The sequence below is a fragment of the Protopterus annectens genome, chromosome 6.part0 (genome assembly GCF_019279795.1).
Source record: "Protopterus annectens isolate FY-2018-M chromosome 6.part0, PAN1.0, whole genome shotgun sequence".
NCBI lineage: Eukaryota > Metazoa > Chordata > Ceratodontiformes > Protopteridae > Protopterus > Protopterus annectens.
The window spans coordinates 1,606,825,926-1,606,843,879 of record NC_056737.1 but is presented as its reverse complement, the minus strand read 5'-3'; the positions used below and the strand labels follow the sequence as shown (position 1 = coordinate 1,606,843,879).

At 38.6% G+C, this 17,954-nt stretch overlaps 1 protein-coding gene across 6 annotated transcripts in view; it reads left to right on the top strand.

The window, feature by feature from the left end:
• Positions 1 to 17,954, top strand: part of HDAC4 (histone deacetylase 4) — a 3,124,471-nt gene that overhangs the window by 2,507,827 nt on the left and 598,690 nt on the right. For all 6 annotated transcript variants that reach the window (XM_044075061.1, XM_044075057.1, XM_044075060.1 and 3 more), the window contains one exon: positions 16,178 to 16,265. In XM_044075061.1, the coding sequence (XP_043930996.1) occupies positions 16,178 to 16,265 (88 nt within the window). The remainder of the gene's footprint in view (positions 1 to 16,177; positions 16,266 to 17,954) is intronic.

The following is a 17,954-nucleotide window of genomic DNA, read 5'->3' as shown; positions in this document are numbered from 1 at the left end:
TACTTTTCGGCATTTTGAATTTCGTGCTTGTGTGTTTTTGGAATTGTGAGTTGCGCTTGGGTTTTCAGCTATGTAATTTCAAAATACTGAATTTTGGGATTTCAGTATTTCGAGATTACATAGAGAACCTATATATATATATATATATATATATATATATATATATATATATATATATGTGTGTGTGTGTGTGTGTGTGTGTGTGTATGTGTATGTGTATGTGTGTGTATATATATATATATATATATATATATATATATATATATATATATATATATATATACACACACAGAGTAGACTCCCTTTTATCGGGTCTCTCTTTAACTGGCCATCAAATTTACATTGATATATATATATATTTATATATCAATCACCAAAATTTTACTTTACCAAAAATCACAGCAGCGAGATGAGAACACCGAAACCGAATATCAGCAAGCCCTCACATTCCTGAAGTTTACATTAAAAAAAGGCAGCTGCTACATCCAAAAAAAAAAAGTTCTTATATTTTTGCAGGGGGGCAAGCCTCCCTACACCAACTTCAAGATAGCACTACAGTGAGGAAAAGGGTACATTTCCGATCCTCACAGTATCGTGATCAGAATCTTTGAATGCTGAGAGACTTGTGTAGCAGGTGTTTCCTTGATGTGAACTTCAAGAATGTGACTGTTCGGTGATATCTGATTTCACCGTTCTCGTTTTGTTTCTGTGATTTTCGGTAAAGTAAAATTTCAGTAATCCAAAGGAGACCCATACAGATATAGATATATACAGATGTCTGTGTATATGTGTGTGTCTATATAGGTCTGCTTTGACCCATCAAAATTACAGTTCATCGAAAATTGAAAATGCACTTCCGTGAAAGACAATAAACACATGCATGCAGGGAGGCAAGCCTCCATGTACCCCCACACTTCTTATTTATTCTAAATCCAAAATTGCACTGTACTGCGATCTACAACAATAAGCTCCCCTCCCATATACCACTGAAAAATTGGTGACCTTACTTCGCTGAACTGATTTTCGCGAAAGTGCATTTTCAAATAAATGCACTTTCACGAAAAGGGACTTGTGAAATTGTAGTTTTTATATATATATATATATATATATATATATATATATATATATATATATATATATATAAACATAACAGAACTGAGTAAGATACAAGTCATCATGCTGGTACACCCTAAGGAGGAGGATACGACCAAGATAAGTATTTAGGCACTTACAGAGCTGGCTCATGGTCAAGTGGGGCCCTAGGCAAGGTAATGGATCAGGCCCCCCCACCACAGCAGGCCCCCTTCCCCTGGCTGCATCCCTGCAGTCATTCCAGTTTCCAATTACTTGGCTATTTCTCCTCAGTTACCATAAAGACTTTTCACACCTGTCAATGTGCGTATGATTTTCTTCTTTACTTCTACAATGATTAGAAATATTTAAAACTTTTATTTCAAATTTTGTAGCACAAACACTCATAGCCATTTGCAAAACAAAACAATACAGTCTCAAGTCACAATGAAAGCAGACCTAGCATGAACAGTAAGCTTCTCTGCCCTTGTAACTCACATTAATTGAGATGGTATTAAAACCCACGTTCAAAGAAAATGCTTCTGGCCAGTGGTGGATTAAGTTTATCTTTGGGCTGTTTTCAAATCATAGGCCCCTTGCACACATTTCTTGGACCATGCATACATGTGTGTGTTCTTTGATGCACCAACCTGACTGTTTTAAATTATATTTCTTTTATAATGCAGCGCCACTTGTTAGAGTTTGTTTAAATATTTTTCCAGTAAACAATGATATAAAATGTATGAACTAATAAGGACAAAACTGCTCAGTACAGAACATTTCAATCACAAAAGGCCACTCAAACTTCTGTCATTACAATCCACCAATATCAGTCAATATACACAATATCTGTAGAAGTAAAAGTCATCTGGAAAATTCCAAATTAAAGAGCTCTATAACTAATGAAGAGGTTGCTGCTGGCAAACAACTTTACATTTCAGTGTGTTTCGTGTAAAAACTCAGTGCCTGGCGCCCTTGAAGAATAAACTGCCCATGTTACATTTAAAAAAATGGTAGGATAGTAATATTTAGAAAAAATGATGAGTGGGCTTCCACGGCTGATGCAACAACTCCACACTCTTTAATATCACATAAAAACAAAAATAACAAACAGAGACCAAAAAAGGTTAGTGCTTTCACAGTCTATAATATGACTGCTTCTTCAGACCTCCTCAACCCAGTTCCGGACCTCCTGACTCATGCGTCGGTAATGCTCCACCTCTCCCTCCAAACCCTCAAACTGACAGCTTGGCTGCTCAGATTCCAACCATAGCCAGGCTCCCTAACCTTTCTTCATCAGTGAAACATATCCTGATTTCCTCTCATAAGGCTTCTACAATAAAGTTATATAGAAGTAAATGGCAAAAAATTTCCTTATGGGAGTTAAGTAATCACATTGATCTTTTTTCTGCCCCAGTAGCTTCCATTCTTGAATTCTTAGCAAAGCAATTTAATGAAGGTGCAGCTGCAGCTAGTATTTGAGTTCAGTTAGCAGCAATATCTAATTTCCATTTAGGTGAATCAGGCCCCAATGTGATGTCCCACAGACTTTGCAAAGCTTTTGTTAAAGGTACTCTTTTATTAAGACCACCCATTAAAGCCCCTCCAGCACCATGGGACCTGAATTGTGTCTTATCCCATTTGATTCCTCCACCCATTCAAGCCTCCATCATGTTGCTGTCTCAAGTATTTGACTTGGAAGACGATTCTTTTGATAGCCATTACTTCTGTTTCAGAGTTGCAAGCATTGTCAATAAAGCCCCCCTACATGCTTTTCCGCAAAGACAGAGTATCCCTGCATACAAACCCATCCTATCTACCCAAAGTATGCTCAGAATCTAATTCAAACCAATCCATAGAACTACCATTTTTTCCCAACTATGAGAATGGTTCAGAATATATGTTGCACCAACTGGACGTACATAGGCAATTACGTTTTTACTTGTGCGGGACAAAGAACTCCAGAAAATCTGACCAATTATTTCTGTCCTTTTCAAACTCAAAGAAAGGTGCTCCTGTGTCTAATGTCACTTTCAAAATGGCTGTCAGATTGTGTTACATTTGCTTACAAATCTCAAAACAGAGAACTTTCCCATAAAGTAGAAGGTCATTCTACAAGAGCCATTGCAACTTCTTCTGCCTTTCGGGCGAGACTACCTATTGATACCATTTGTGCTGCAGCAACATGGACAAGGCCACATACCTTTATCACTCATTACAAAGTTGATTTGACCTCCAGGAACAGGGCCTCCTTTGGGACCACTGTTCTGAAAGATGGTGCTAGGGACGCTGTCCCAACCTGCTAAGAATAAAGGCAAGATAGGACAACATCACATAAAGAAGATATGTACTCACCATAATGTTCCATGTGTGTTGTCCAAATCACCTTCATTCTTACATCCTACCCTCCTTCCCCCTGCTCTTGGCTCCTGGAACACCGGACCGATACAATTGGCTATTGGTGTTCTCTGACCTTCTTGATTGCTCTATGAGGTATTCAGTGACTTTTATTTAGTATCTTAGTTATATCTGCAGACAAAAACCTTGAGCTTTTGTATTAGGCCGAGTCAGATCCGAACCCAACCTGCTTATGGTGAGTACGTAACTTTTTTTTTTTTTGACAGTAGTGTAGTTTTTACCAACCATAAAAATTACTTTAATGTATAATAGCATAATACTGTATGCAATACTTGTGTAAAGGTTTGTGATGAGTGCGCAAATGGAAATGCCATCAGGAGCTGAGAATATTCAAAGAACCTCCTGTGCAAGTAGATGGCATTGGTTCTTGTTACTGCGTATTGTGTCCCACCTCAGCTCTCTTGGGATATTTATCAAGAGATGTCTGCACAACTTATTTTTTCTTATCTCCATAAATTTTTGTGTAGAGGGGCAATAACTTCATGAATAACTGCACACTTTTGTAAACCTTTCAGATTCAGAAGAAGCAAGGGCCTTCTCAATCATGTTGAAATCTTCAGCCTGCTGCTTACAAGTGAATTTCTTGGGTTTCACAGCTTCATGTTCCTCCTCTGTGACTTCCTTCTGGGCAGTTTGCGACTCTAGCTCCATCAAATTTTCATTGCTCAGCTCCTTACTGTGACATTCCAACACTTCATGGATATCTTCTGCTTCAATTTCCAGTTGCCTGCCCATTTCAACCATCTTGTTGGCCACTGAAGTCAGTGTCTCAATAATTCCATTCCGGCTGTTTGTAAATTGTGGACAGAGGTTCTTCCAAACACCATTCACGGTGGTAGTCTTTACCTCACACCAGGAAGCATCAGTGTTCTTAATTGTCTTGTAGATGTTAATACTTCTTCCAGAACTTTGTGTCACTCCACTGTCCCCTTCTGTCTCCTTCACAGCCTGTGTGAAAGTTTTGTGCAGGTAGTAAGCCTTAAAAGTTGCTATGGCACCTTGATCCATCAGCTGAAGGACAGAGGTGGTATTAGGAGGCAGGTACACCACCTTGATGTTGTTGTGAAAATTGTCCAGCAATGGTGGATGACCTGGGGCTTTGTGTAGTACAAGCAGGATCTCGAAGGACAGGTTTTTGTTATGGCAGAACTTTTCCATCTCAGGTGAAAAGGAATGGGAAAAACAATCTTCAAAAACAGGTTTTGTCATCTATGTTTTATGGTTAGACTTCCACACAATAAGAAGTGAAGCTTTGACAACACTCTTGAAGGCCCTGAGGTTTTCAGAATGATTGATTAACATAGGTTTAATTTTGCAGTCAGCAGCAGCATTTCCACCTAGCATGAGTGTAAATCTGTCCTTTGATACTTTAAACACAGGCATTGACTTCTTTTCTTTTGCCGTATATGTACATTCAGGCATCTTCTAGTACAACCCCGTCTCGTCGATGTTGAAAATATGCTCTGGTAGGTAACCTCCTTTATCAGTAATTGCTGACATTACCTTGAGAAACTCCTTTGCCGCTACTGTGTCCACACTTGCAGCCTCTCCACCCACCTTTATATTGTGCAAGTTTGAGCAAGCGTTAAATCTGTGAAACCACCCATGGCTAGCTGTAAATGTTTCTTCACCAGTGTTCTCACTGTCACCGTGTTTATTCTTTAAATCTTCAAAGAGACTTGTGGCTTTTTCCTGAATTAAGTTTAGACTTACAGGCATGTGGCACTGATGCCAGTCTTCCATCCACACACACAATAGTTTTTCCATTTCTTCCATCACCACAGTTCATCTCTTAGTAATTGTTATTGTCATGGAATGTATTGGTGCAAAACCTTTCACATGTTGCATGGATGATGCATTGGTGCAGCGGTAGTGCTGTCGCCTCACAGCAAGAGGTGTTCCGGTTCAATTCTCCACTGGGGTTCCTTCTGGATTCTGCATGTCCTCCCTGCATTCATGTGTATTTCCTCTGGGTGCTCCGGTTTCCTCCCATGTTACAGAGACATGCATCAGGAGTGTTTCTCCCCAGCCCTCGGCTGAAAATTGGCTTTGTTCCAAGTCAGACTTTCCCAGTCAGCAAATGTTAAATAAAATAATGTGTTCTTTGTTTTTTACAATTGTTGAAACATTTGAATGATTCATCCCAAGCGACCTTGCTATGTTTGCATTTTTCTCACCCGAGTCGCTTTGCTTTATAATGTCCATGTTAGTTTGCATGGTAATACAAACCATTACCAAACAATACAAACAAAAAAATAAATAAAAAAAAAAAATACTGTTGGGCTTCCTGCATTCACCACCAGTACTTTTTGGCTTTTCTCTTACTCTTTGTAGGAATGTTGGAGTACTACTGATTAAGGTTGTAAAAATAACCACTGTGCAGCTACATGTTTGGGGTACAGTACTACTGCTCAAGGTAGTAAGTCACGTCACAGCGAGATGAGTATAGTACACTGTGTTTATTTACAGGCTAAAGACTGACCACTAACGCCACTTCTTGCATGGAGATCAAACTTCAGACAAGTTTGTCCGTAAGACTAAAACTTCGTAAATTATAAGGGTGTAAGTAGGGGAGCGCCTGTATACGTATTAATCTGTGTATTTACAGTATATTATACTTTTATGTCAATTTTCACCTTTGTGTATGTATCTTATGTTCTTTTATTTGTGGAACTTCTCTCCAGGCTTCCACTGAAAATTGATAAAATTATGCAGTTGTCCTTTCCCGGTAAATAAATATTAATAAGTAAATAAATAATGAAAGAACAAATTACTTAGAAATAAATGGAATTTGTAGGAACAATACATGCAGAATAAAGTTCAGGAAGAGGACGAGGGGTGAGGTGTAAGGGAAGGCAGAAGGTGAACAATTTATGTAAAGTCGGTATAAATGACATTTGTTAAAAAAGAAAGAAAACGTGTGTAATATATAATGCATGAATGTGACATATTAATATAGTTTGTTTTCTTTTCTATTATTGTCTGTGTTTGTATTGCTGAGGTGATAATTTAATAAAGATGCTTAAATAAAATATTTAAATCTTGCTAAATACTTGACATGTTAAAACATTTGCTACAGTGGCTTGCTGACAGTTGTCTCCACATTAAAAAATGATCATGTAGCAATTATGAGAACACTTCTTGATTAGCATGCTTACAGACTCCTAACCTTTAGTAATATTTTAGGAATCTACTTTTGGGTTTCCCATGCTGCTTTTTAGATCTAATTAGATTAGTTGTGGCAATCGTGCCTATCTTGGGGGTGGGAGTTCCGGGCCAGTGTTAACCGTCACTCCCATTCATAGTCTCGACTAGAAGAAAGGGCTGGATTAGTACTGGTAAGGGCTGGTGCAAGGTTGATGCGAGCACGGCTACCCAAGCCAGTGATGGTAGCCCTTGATTGCCATGCATGTGGAGCGTGACTCAAACTGTTGGAAGGGCAAAGGCACCCAGACAGCCCTTGTGGTGACAGGGGTGTCCCTGTCATCATTCGGGGGGGGGGGGGGTTAGGACATTTCATGAAAGCTGCTCTCGGCTGCTTTGCTGATGAGGGTACCAAATTCCCTGAAGTTTCCCTGGATGACAAACCCTGATTACAGTTCTTGCAGTAAAAGATCTGAGGGAGAAAAGGATCCTCATCCCTAGAAGTCAAGTGGGCTGGAGGTTAGTAGAAGGAAGTTGGATTTTTGGCGAGGGGGGACTTACAAAAAACTTGCCAGGTCTCATTGACACATCATGGAAATGCAGCTAATGAAGGACTTTAGTATGTTTCTCCTCCAGCAGTACACACTTCTAGTCAATAACCTTCCCCAGGGCCAATGGATACTCGCCCTCTGGCATTCTCTTGGTCCCAAATGCAATATTATAAATAAAAAAGATCTGCTTGTACTTATCCTTTACAGACAACAACACAATACACAGCATATGTCCTCCCTCTTATATTATCAATGACAAAAGAGCATAAATGGTGACATCATAAGATTTCTAGGAATCGTGGTATGTTCGTAATGAAGATCACTGCTCTAGTTTTATTCTTGATGTGTGAGAATAAGGAGAAGCTGGATGTCTGTCTTTCTGACCTACCTTCCAGGGCTTTCCCATGTTCCCCAGAGTAAAACTGATCTCCTCCCCCTACTCTAGAAATTGTCCTGATGTTTGGCTAAAAAGGAGAGAACAGCATGTGTCATGTCTGTCTGTCCATTGGTCACTTCCATTTGACTTCCAGAGAAACAATAAGTGCAAACTTGAGAACATTTTTATAATTTGGTTTCAATTGACCTACTGTATTGCATTTACTGTTACGTTTTACTATTGCTTATTTGGGCAGAAATGTTTGGGAAGTCCATGACATGCATGAAAAAAAAAAATCAAGTGTGATTGTGGAATTTAATTTCTGCCCAAGGACTTTCACCTTTACTGGCTGGTTTGTTTGTGTGGAATGACATTGTATGTCTTTTAACAAAAGCTTCTTTATTGGACCCATAATGTTTAGGCCTTCTTTCAGCACTGTCATAAAATGTGCCCACCCCGTTTAGCAGAAGAACTTTTGTCTTTTGTTTAGTGCCCTAAAACCTAAGGAAACTCTGAAACAAATGCAAGCATAAGAAAATGGAGAAACTTAAGTAACTGCGTGACTAAGGAATGAGCAGGCCCAGAGCAAGAGGCCTTTTTGACCTTGCCAGTCCCACGGAGGTCTGGAGGCATTTGTTTAGGTGAGAGGTTTCCTTGTCTAGCCGACTTCACTGCCTTGAACAGCTGTGTCCTCACCATCGACTGTCAGAGGCAGGCTGTATGATAATGTCAATTAGCTCTAGGCAGGCATTCCTGGAAATTGCTGAGTTGGCCAGTCTAGATGCTGTTCCTCAGGCATCTGTGATGGCTGTCTGTCCTTCACTGTTTTTGCGTGTCACAAGAATAGCTTTCCCAACAGGATATCCTTACTGTTTTGAAACAAGAGACATCAGATAGCTTACTGTCCAATATCCCTAAGGTCAGGCATCTACTCTGTTGTATACACTGATTTCACTATGGGGAAAAGAACATCAGATAGGTTCCTGTCCCATATACCAAAGATCAGGCATCTACTTTGCTGTATACACTGATTTGACTATGGGGGTTCACTAAAGAGTATTTGACTGCATGGCACAAAGTTAGACCTCATGCAGTCCAGCTGTTGATACTAGCAGTAACTCCTCTGTCTGAAAGAAAGAGCAAGTCCCTCACTCCCTCAAATGCATTGGACACTTATGCATATGAGAAAGCTCTTTCCAATTTAATGAAGATCTAATTTTCTCAAACATATTACATGGGCATGAATGATACTTTCTCATCAAGCTTTTTACCAGAAAGCATTTATTTTGCATAGACTTTAAAACTTGTGAGACTACACTTTAAGTGGGGATCCAAGGAAGACTTGATGTATAAAATACAATAAACTTGTGACTTTCTCTTTTAAACTCTTAAAAGCTCCTACAACAAACCCCATTGAATTCAAGAACTACAAACATGCCAGTCTCAAAGTTTCTATGATGAAATATCAAAATTAATTTATGACTGCACCACTCCTGGCCTTGACGTAACATCAAGTTTCACTAAGGAATTCTATTCTCATTTAGAAAAATGCGCAGAGCTATCAGTCCCTACCAGAACCAAGTATCACAGCAGATTCAGAAATAAATTACTCTGATTGTCCACTACCATAAATAAACTCTACAAGAAAAGAAATAAACTCTTTAAGTGATATAGGTGACTCAAAACAATATTTCTAAAAGAAAATGCCAGAAGCATTACAAAAAAATCTGAAAAACACTGTGAGGTCCACTTAAGGTTGCTGAAACCTTATTTAGCTATGTTAGTAGACTAAAAAACATCACTACACATTCCTCTGAACTTATTCATAGTGATGCATCCTATTCTGACCAAACAGACATTGCCAGTATCCTTGCAAAATAATTTTAGTGCCAGTTTCACTCCAAGGCTGCTATTCAAAGCCTAGAAATATCGGAATGCTATACTCCCCCAATTATTTCTAAAGCTCATTTACTGAAAGTGCTAAAGAAGACCAAAAATACTTCCTCCATGGAACATGATAATAAACCTTTTTGCTTAAAAGTGATTTGCAGATGAAGATAATGGTACCTGTGCACCATTGTACTTGGTGCATAAACTACCAGTACAGTATCTCTCTCCATCTGCTAATGTTTTCTGCTTTTTAGTATTTAAAAAAAATTAAAAATTGATAATTTTCATACAATACACAGAGTTTAGACAATGAATTTTAACATCCGTCGCATCAATGTAGAAACATATGTAGAATTAGTGCAGGCTATGTACAAGGACCAAATGAATCAAGTACAAACAGTGTTGGGACTCTCTGAGGGGTTCCCAGTGGAAGTGGGTGTACATCAGGGTTCAGCTCTGAGCCCATTGCTGTTCATACTATAAAGAAAGGGTACCTCCTAATGCTTAAGTACAGCTATCAGTAACAAGTAAAACAGTATTTCCAGTACTTAAATTAAATGCACTTACAAGATATTTACGCTGTGAATGCAGTTATACCATAGCAAAATGATGGCTCCAAAGTTTCCAGTCTTATGATGGCTTCAAAGTATCCAATCTTTTTGGTCAAAGTATCCACACTGAAGATGTAGTAGCTGCTATGTGACTCTGATGAACTGTGATAACAGCTTAACCAGTCTAACAGATCAAATAAAAGCTTCTAGCTTTAATGGCAGTTAAAATCCTTTTAATGTAGGAAAAGTTAAAATCTTGATGTAGAATAAAACAGTCCCTATGTATTCCAAACGATAAGCACTTTTGGTATCTTCTTCAGATCATAGAGATTGGGACTGGAAGTTCCTTTTTATAGTGTTTGCTTCCTTTACTGTTGAGACAATCATTCAATCATCACACTGTCAATCAGCTGTTTAAATGCACCAATCCTCTTTCCTCTCAGCTGGGGGTGTTCCATTTCCTATACCTTTTGCTTTTGAGGGGTGTGACCAGTCATGAATTATTAAGCCAGACACACCTCATGCTCTGGAACAAGATTCCATTCTACATTAGGCAGAGCTCCTCGCTAACCCTCTTCAAGAGAAACCTTGACGAGTGGATGGGAAACAGAAAGCTTACCCAAGGGATCACTTCAATAGCTCTGCTGGACAGAGGCACAGGGAACTAATCTAAGGAAGCAGCAAAAAACAGCACATTCTGGCTAGGCTTATAAATGCATTCGGGCAGATAGCCTAGTACCTACCTATGAACCATAGCAGGCTGAGGAGAAGTCTGAATGAGGAGGTTAAAGCTAGAATCAGGTAGCTGCAGTCAACTGGCATAGAGTGTCAAGGTTAGTGTATGACAGAAGAATGCCAAAAAAGATGAAAAGTAAGGTATACAAAACAGTGGTGCAACCAGTACTATTGTATGCTATAGAAACCTGGGCAATGAAGGCAGATCAGTTGAGGAAGCTACAGGGGAAGGAGATGAAGTGCCTGAGAGAGGTGAAAGGATGCCACTGTGGTACAGATGAAAAAATGAGAAAGTAGCTCCAATGGAAGAGATAGTCAAAAACAAATTACGGTGGATTGGGCACATTCCCAGAAAAGCAGAAGACAGTCTGGATGAACAAAACTTGGGATAGACTCGAAGAAGGCAAGAGGGAATGAGGGTGTCCAGTAAAGTGATGGATAGATTGTTTGAGAGACGACTTGTGACAGTCAGGCAAACTGTCGAAGAACTTGGGAGAGTGGCATTGAAGCGAGAACTGGTGACAGATGACACAACACCCCAAACCCATGTAGAAAAAAAAAACAGGAGAAAGGGGATTGATGATGATGATGGTGCAGCATCAGCACAGGGAACACGTTGTGAGTCCATAGACTTTAATGATCTCTGCACCATGCATGAGTTGTGATACATCCATTAAAGTCTATGGACACAGCTCATGCTACTCCTAAGGTGACTTCAACTTAGAATAGCTTAAATTTGTTTAGGCCGTGGTTTTAATAAAAAGCTTACAAAACTCTTTATTAAAATATTCTTCAAAACTGTGAACAGTAACAGACAGGAAAATATTTTGCAACGCTTTACTCTTTAGATGCCACTAAGCCTTTGTGAACATCAGCAAATCACTTTCACATTTCCTAAACTGGTTAACATAAGTTTAATTACTGTTTTTTTGCCATAATGAGTGACACACTGCAGTAGTGATGCTCCTCTGAAAGGGTTGGCTTACAACTGATTCAGGTAATTACTGTTCAGTCAGTTTAACAACCCTTCTTTGCAAAGCCTTTAAATGTCTTAAAACTGAAAGCATAAACTATGGTACACAGAATATAGCAGTTTGACTTTTTAAAGGGTAGATCTCGTCTACTGAATCTGGCAAAGTTCATAGGTAAGTTTTAAGTTAGCTGCCTTTGTGAGCCATTTTAAGTTTAGCCAATTTCCCACAAAGGTGAGAATCAAACCCTGTACTTTGTGCCTCTGAGGTAAACACCCTAACCATTATGCCAACCCTCCCAATGTTTTATGAAAAGGTTTGGAAGTTGTAGGCGGTGACTATGCAGTACATTTGGCATATCTTGTCTTGGCCAAAGTCTTCAATACCATTCCTCATGTTGGCATCATACAGAAGCTAAATGCTTTAAAACTGATCCATGTGTGGTAAAATGGATAATAAACAGACTGAAAGATGGAACCCATGCAAAAGTTATAGACCTCTTAAGAAAATATGAAAGTGAATAGCATTGTCCCTTTGGGCTTAGTGATAGGGTCTCACCTTTATGTCCTTTACTTCGCACATCTCCAAGCAGAGAGCTAAGACCTGTGGCTAACAATGCTTGCTGGAGCTGTAAATTGGAGTTGTTGTCAAGTCACCCTCTAACACTCAAACCCTCCAAAATGAACTCTTCCTAGTGAATGTGGTGTACTAAAAATAGAGCCAAGGTAAATGTGAAAAAGCTGAGTATTGTCACTTTTGAGTGACACTCCCTACCCTTGTCCTTCTGTATAAATAACGCACCATTACAAAACGAAAATGTAGTCAGTGAATAGTTGATAACTACCTCTCTTTTGACCATCATGTGACAACTGTTGTCCTGAAATCTTTTATTTAGTACAGCTAATTGCCAGAGGAATATCTTTAGGATCTTTAGTGAGCCCCCCCCCCCAAAAAAAAAAAATCACAGCCCTCTGAAGTCCCTGAGCTATCAAGAGAAGCTAGAAACTCCATCCCTTTATTTAGCATTTTATGGACTTATAAGGGGAGATATCTTGCTTTCTGTGCCATTAGATACCCCATTGTCCTGTATTTCCTTAAGTCCAGTGGTTGCCCTGGTGTTAGAACTAGGGACCTAAATCTTTACCAACAGATAAATAAAACACTCTGGTGGGACAGGTGTAATACCCAGTTCCTCCCTAACCATTAGAATAAGGTTTCCCTGGATGTTAAGCAGTGCAACTCGCTATCCTCTTTTAAACATAATTAGGATTGACTAGTAAAACCCTTCTTGGAAAAGGATGTGCAGGGTGACGAAGGATACTGGCAAGGTGTAAATGACCATAAGACATAGTAGCCTTGGAATATCTGTGAGTAAAGATGGGTCTCTGATGTGCAAATGCCATCTTATTTTTGTTTCCTGTTTCATTCAGTCGGGGCCAGTTTGGGATAGGAGACACATGATTTCATACATACTGGTACTGAGAATGTTGCTATCCGATAGAACATACATAAAAGTTGTCCCATTAGAATGAATCCTTCCAGTACTTCCTTTTTAAGATTTTTTTCTGTGAAGCTTTGCTGCTGAAATCTGATTCTGTCTGTACTCCATATGATTTGGAACTCCTTTGCTTTCCATGTTTCATAGGGGTGATAATTTGGCATCTGCCATCACTGGGTGTTTCCTCGCTTTCCAAGGAAGAAAAGCTGTTAGGATTTAAAGACTCCTTCTGCACCTGGGAGTGGATCAGTTTATATGTGGGCCCATCATACTGCAACTTGGAAATCTTTATTTTTTTTTTATTTATCTACTTCCTTCTTGAGCCAGGCATGCAGTCACTGCACATCTGCATGTGTTCCCATGCACACAGCACGTGGAGTCTGATGGGTTATAACTTAAAGCCACAGTGTTTATATCCTTGATCTCTGCTGGGATATGATACAGCAGTGACCAGCCTTCAGGACTGATGAACTGGCAGTGGGTCCACTCAAGCCTGTACCTTCCCCCATCTTCCTAAGTCATTTACAGATCCCAAGTTACTGTCAGTGTTCTGTGATGCCTTGCCTATGCCATTGGTCTGGCTACTCTAAGAGATGTTCATCTACAAGTGAGTATATATATATATATATATATATATATATATATATATAATCAGACCCATACAAGCCTAGCAAGTTTTAATGTATGCTCTGACCTTTCTATAGTTCCCAAAATGATTTAAATAAATACAACACTAAATGAAATTGTGTATAAATTTATACACTTAAAAACCAACTCTTTGCCAAAGGCAACAACATTGTACTGTGTGGTACATATTTAAAAATGGCACAAAGATGCAGTGTCAAACATTGTCACTTGTTAGAAATCAGTCTTGACATTTGTCCTAACAAGACAGGATTTGGTAGGTACAAAATTCAACTGTTACTAAAACACTGCTAATACATGCCATAATATAATGTTGATATAAAGACAATAAAATTCAGTATCCAGATTTTGTAATAAATGGAATGTTATGTGTTCCTAACCAAGGGTTTTGTGGGGATCATGTCATTGAGACCTGGAAGACACGCTGCATTTAATTTCAACTGCCATTTTATTTCTTTCTCTCCCACTGTTCTCTTAATGTCCAAAATTGCAAATTTAAACTTGTCACATGTTTTACTTTTAGAAATGTGCCTAAATAAGGCATTGTTTATACAATAAATGTGATCGAATTTGTTTTTAAATAACCTGTCGGTTTTAAATCAAATGCTTGGTGTTGCAGTTACCATTGGCAAATCTAATTTTATTGTTGTTGATGTTTTCTAAAGTACAACATGCATCCTCACATACAAAGGCACATTGTGAACATCTACCACATTTCCTGGTCCCCCATCTCTGTATGTTGTTACTCCCCCCTTGTCTATTGGCCTTCCATTCAATAAGATTTTTAATATTTGGGCCTGTTTTGTATACAAAGGTATCAGGGAGGATTGTATTCCTGTAACACAAAGCTAGTCACATCCTTGATCAAAATAACCATTACTAAATGTGTCCTTCATTGAATATGTACACATCAAGATAGTTGATTCCACTCATGTTGTATTGGTGTACAAACTCTAAATAAGTGGTAGTCTGATTAATGTATTCAATGAATTTGGACAATGAGTACAAACTCTTCCTCCCAATCCAAGAAGAGATTTGTCGAAAATATTCACCTTCAAAGAAAATGAAGTTGTTGTCAAGTACAATTTCTGTAAACTCAGAAATGAGCCTAATCTTCTCCCAACTAAGCCCACTGTGTTTCCTCAAACTGGCTGTAAATCTTTCATCCTTAGGAATGCAGGAGAAAAGATCCTTGATGTCAACCGTGACAAAGATCATACCTGGACTCCATAACTCTTTGGTGAAGATCCCCAGAAATTCCTACTAATCTCTGATGATGTGCTGACACCTTTTGACCAAAAGTCAACCATTCTACCAAAAGGAAAGGTTTTGCTGTATGTGCCTGCAATGATGGGTCTAAATCAATTCTCTCATCCAACAAAAACTCTTCTAAGAACAAATTGATCCTATTGTGAGCAATGTTGACCTGATTTAAACTAAAGAATATCAAAGATCTTTGCTGTATCAGCAGACATGACCCTAATGTTGTTTAATATGTCCCCAGATCTAAAATGTGTTGTTCGATTGCTTACACAAGGAATAGATTTCTTTGGTAACTACATTCTCAAAAGATGTTAAAGTTTTGTGTGTGGGAGGTGTAAAGGAACTTTTCTTCCTAAGTGTGTTCTTAGATACACTAACACCACTGTTTCCTGATTACCAATACCACTGGAGTTTATTGTTCCCTGTACTGATGCCCCCACTTGTTCAGTCTCTGTTTCTTCCCTACTTCCTGCCATTTCCATCCCCTCCCAGTCTCCTGGTATAAAAAATCCTCTACACCTGCAGCGTGTAGCTTGTGCTTTTATTTAAATCAAGTGTGGATCGTGGAATTTACTGTGGTACCAGTGACCTTTCTATAGTCTCGTATGCTACTTTTTAACTTACTAATTCAAGAATGTAGGATTGAAATAGTGACTGTTTTGCTGTTTTACTTTCTTAAATAATATTCATGACCTTTAATGTAAAATATTACTTTGTCAACCAGAAAATCCACTAGGCACAGCTGTATATTTTCAATATGACCCAGGAATAAAGTTTGGTTTTATGCATTAAATGACTAGCTAATAGTTGCATAGTTGCAGTGCATCAAACCCAGGACTGCAGGATGAAATTTTAACAACCCTTAGCTGTAATCCACTGAAATAACTTTTACATTGAATATTGGTATCATTCTGTGTAGTTTTAGATGCTGTAAATGTGCTTCTAAGTTAAAATGGAAGGAGTTTGAAAATATGTTCATATTTTAGAAGAGCCGCTTACAAAATATGAGCTTTTAAAGTTGAAGTCCATTGTAATGATTCCCGTTTTAATCTCTAATCCTTTAGGGGGTTTTGTTACTTCAACTCTGTGTCGATTGCAGCTAAACTTTTACAGCAAAGACTAAATGTAAGCAAGATTCTGATTGTGGACTGGGTAAGTAGAAAACTAAGTCTGACACATCTTAGGATATTGTAGCAGTTATCTATGTGAAAAAGACAGTTTCATTTATGTATTTTACAACCTTTATTTAACATATTCCACTTAAATCATGTACTCCTTAATCTGAATGTATATTGTGCCAGTTGGAGTTGAGTTTAATTTCAGTAATGTTGTCAACATTTGCTTTAATTTATGTGCGGATTTACATCCTCTTTCTCTTAGCTCTGAAAAAATCTGGCATCCTCTCTCTTTTTTATAAAGGCTGATCCTTCAAGATCCCAAATTCCTTGTTCATCTTAGTTTGTGATTATACCCATCACACTGCAAAAAAGTGCCAGAGATGGTGATTGATAAGGAAATATGCAGAATAGTAGAAAGTAAAATGGGAGATGAGCAGTTTACATCCAGGTCAGAATGCAGCACAACTGACCTGATGTTTCCAGAGAGACAGATAATGGAGAAGAAGCTGGAGATGAAGGAAAAGTCCAACTGGGCATTTGTAGACTTGGACAAAGCATATAACAAAGTCCCAAGAAAAAGCTGATTTGTGTAGTTCTGTGATGGTTTGAAGTCCCAGAAACACTGACAGAATTAATACAGGCTAAGTACAAGGACCCAGTGATACAAGTACTAACAGTGTTCAGCTCCCAGACAGATTCTGTATGGGAATGGGTGTACATCGGCTTTCAGCTTTTAGCCTACTGCTTTTCATACTGGTATTATTAGCAGATAGGTTAGAGGGGTCAGATCAATAAAGGAACTGTATGCAGATGAAATTGTATTACAAGCAGACTCTGAACAGGAACTTCAGTAATGACAGGAGACTGGACTGCAAAACTGAAGACACATGAGATGAAAATGAGTACAAACAAGATAGATATCCTGGCAACAAATCTGGGAAATCAGAAGTTGTTGAAAATTGAGATAGAAGGGAAAATGGTGGAATAGGTGGTTGAGGAACAAGAAAGTCTGAATGAGGAGCACAAAGCCAGAATCAGAGGTGCTGCAACAAACTGGCTTAGAGTGTCAGGGAGAATGTGCAACAGAATGCCAAAGAGGATGAAGAGTAAGGTGTACAAACTAATGATTCACCCTTGTTTCTGCATGGGACACAACTTCAGGAAGTTGATGATGTGCCTAAGATGAGTGGTATGGTGTACATTGTTGTACAGACAAAGAAATGAGGACATCAGAGCAGAAGCTAGAGTAGCTCTAGTTGAGAAGGTCAAGGAGAACAGTTTACAATGGTTCAGTCACATGTGCAGGAAAACAGATGGTGGTGAAGAAGATTTTAGAGAGACAGGAAGAATGGAAGAGGAAATAAGGACACCCAACCAGGATATACGTTTATGGATTTTGTGAAAGACCTGCAATAGTCAATAACTCAAAGGTAAGAAGAGCACTGAATCTAGAGAGGTGGTGGAAGTTCACATGACACCCAAAACCTATGTAGAAAAATGGATTTGATGATATTTTTAACCATGACAGCATGAATATACTCATTAGTTATATGAATATTGCACGTCAGTCACTTATCAGGTTAGCTTGTTTTCTGCTGTACTTGTTTATTTTTTCTTCTGAAAAGATACTGTAGAAGAGAGGTTGCTGTATTAATGTTGGAGTGATAGTTCTCTTAAAGACTCTTTATCATAATTTCCTCTCCACTTTCCCAGTGGGGGTCGT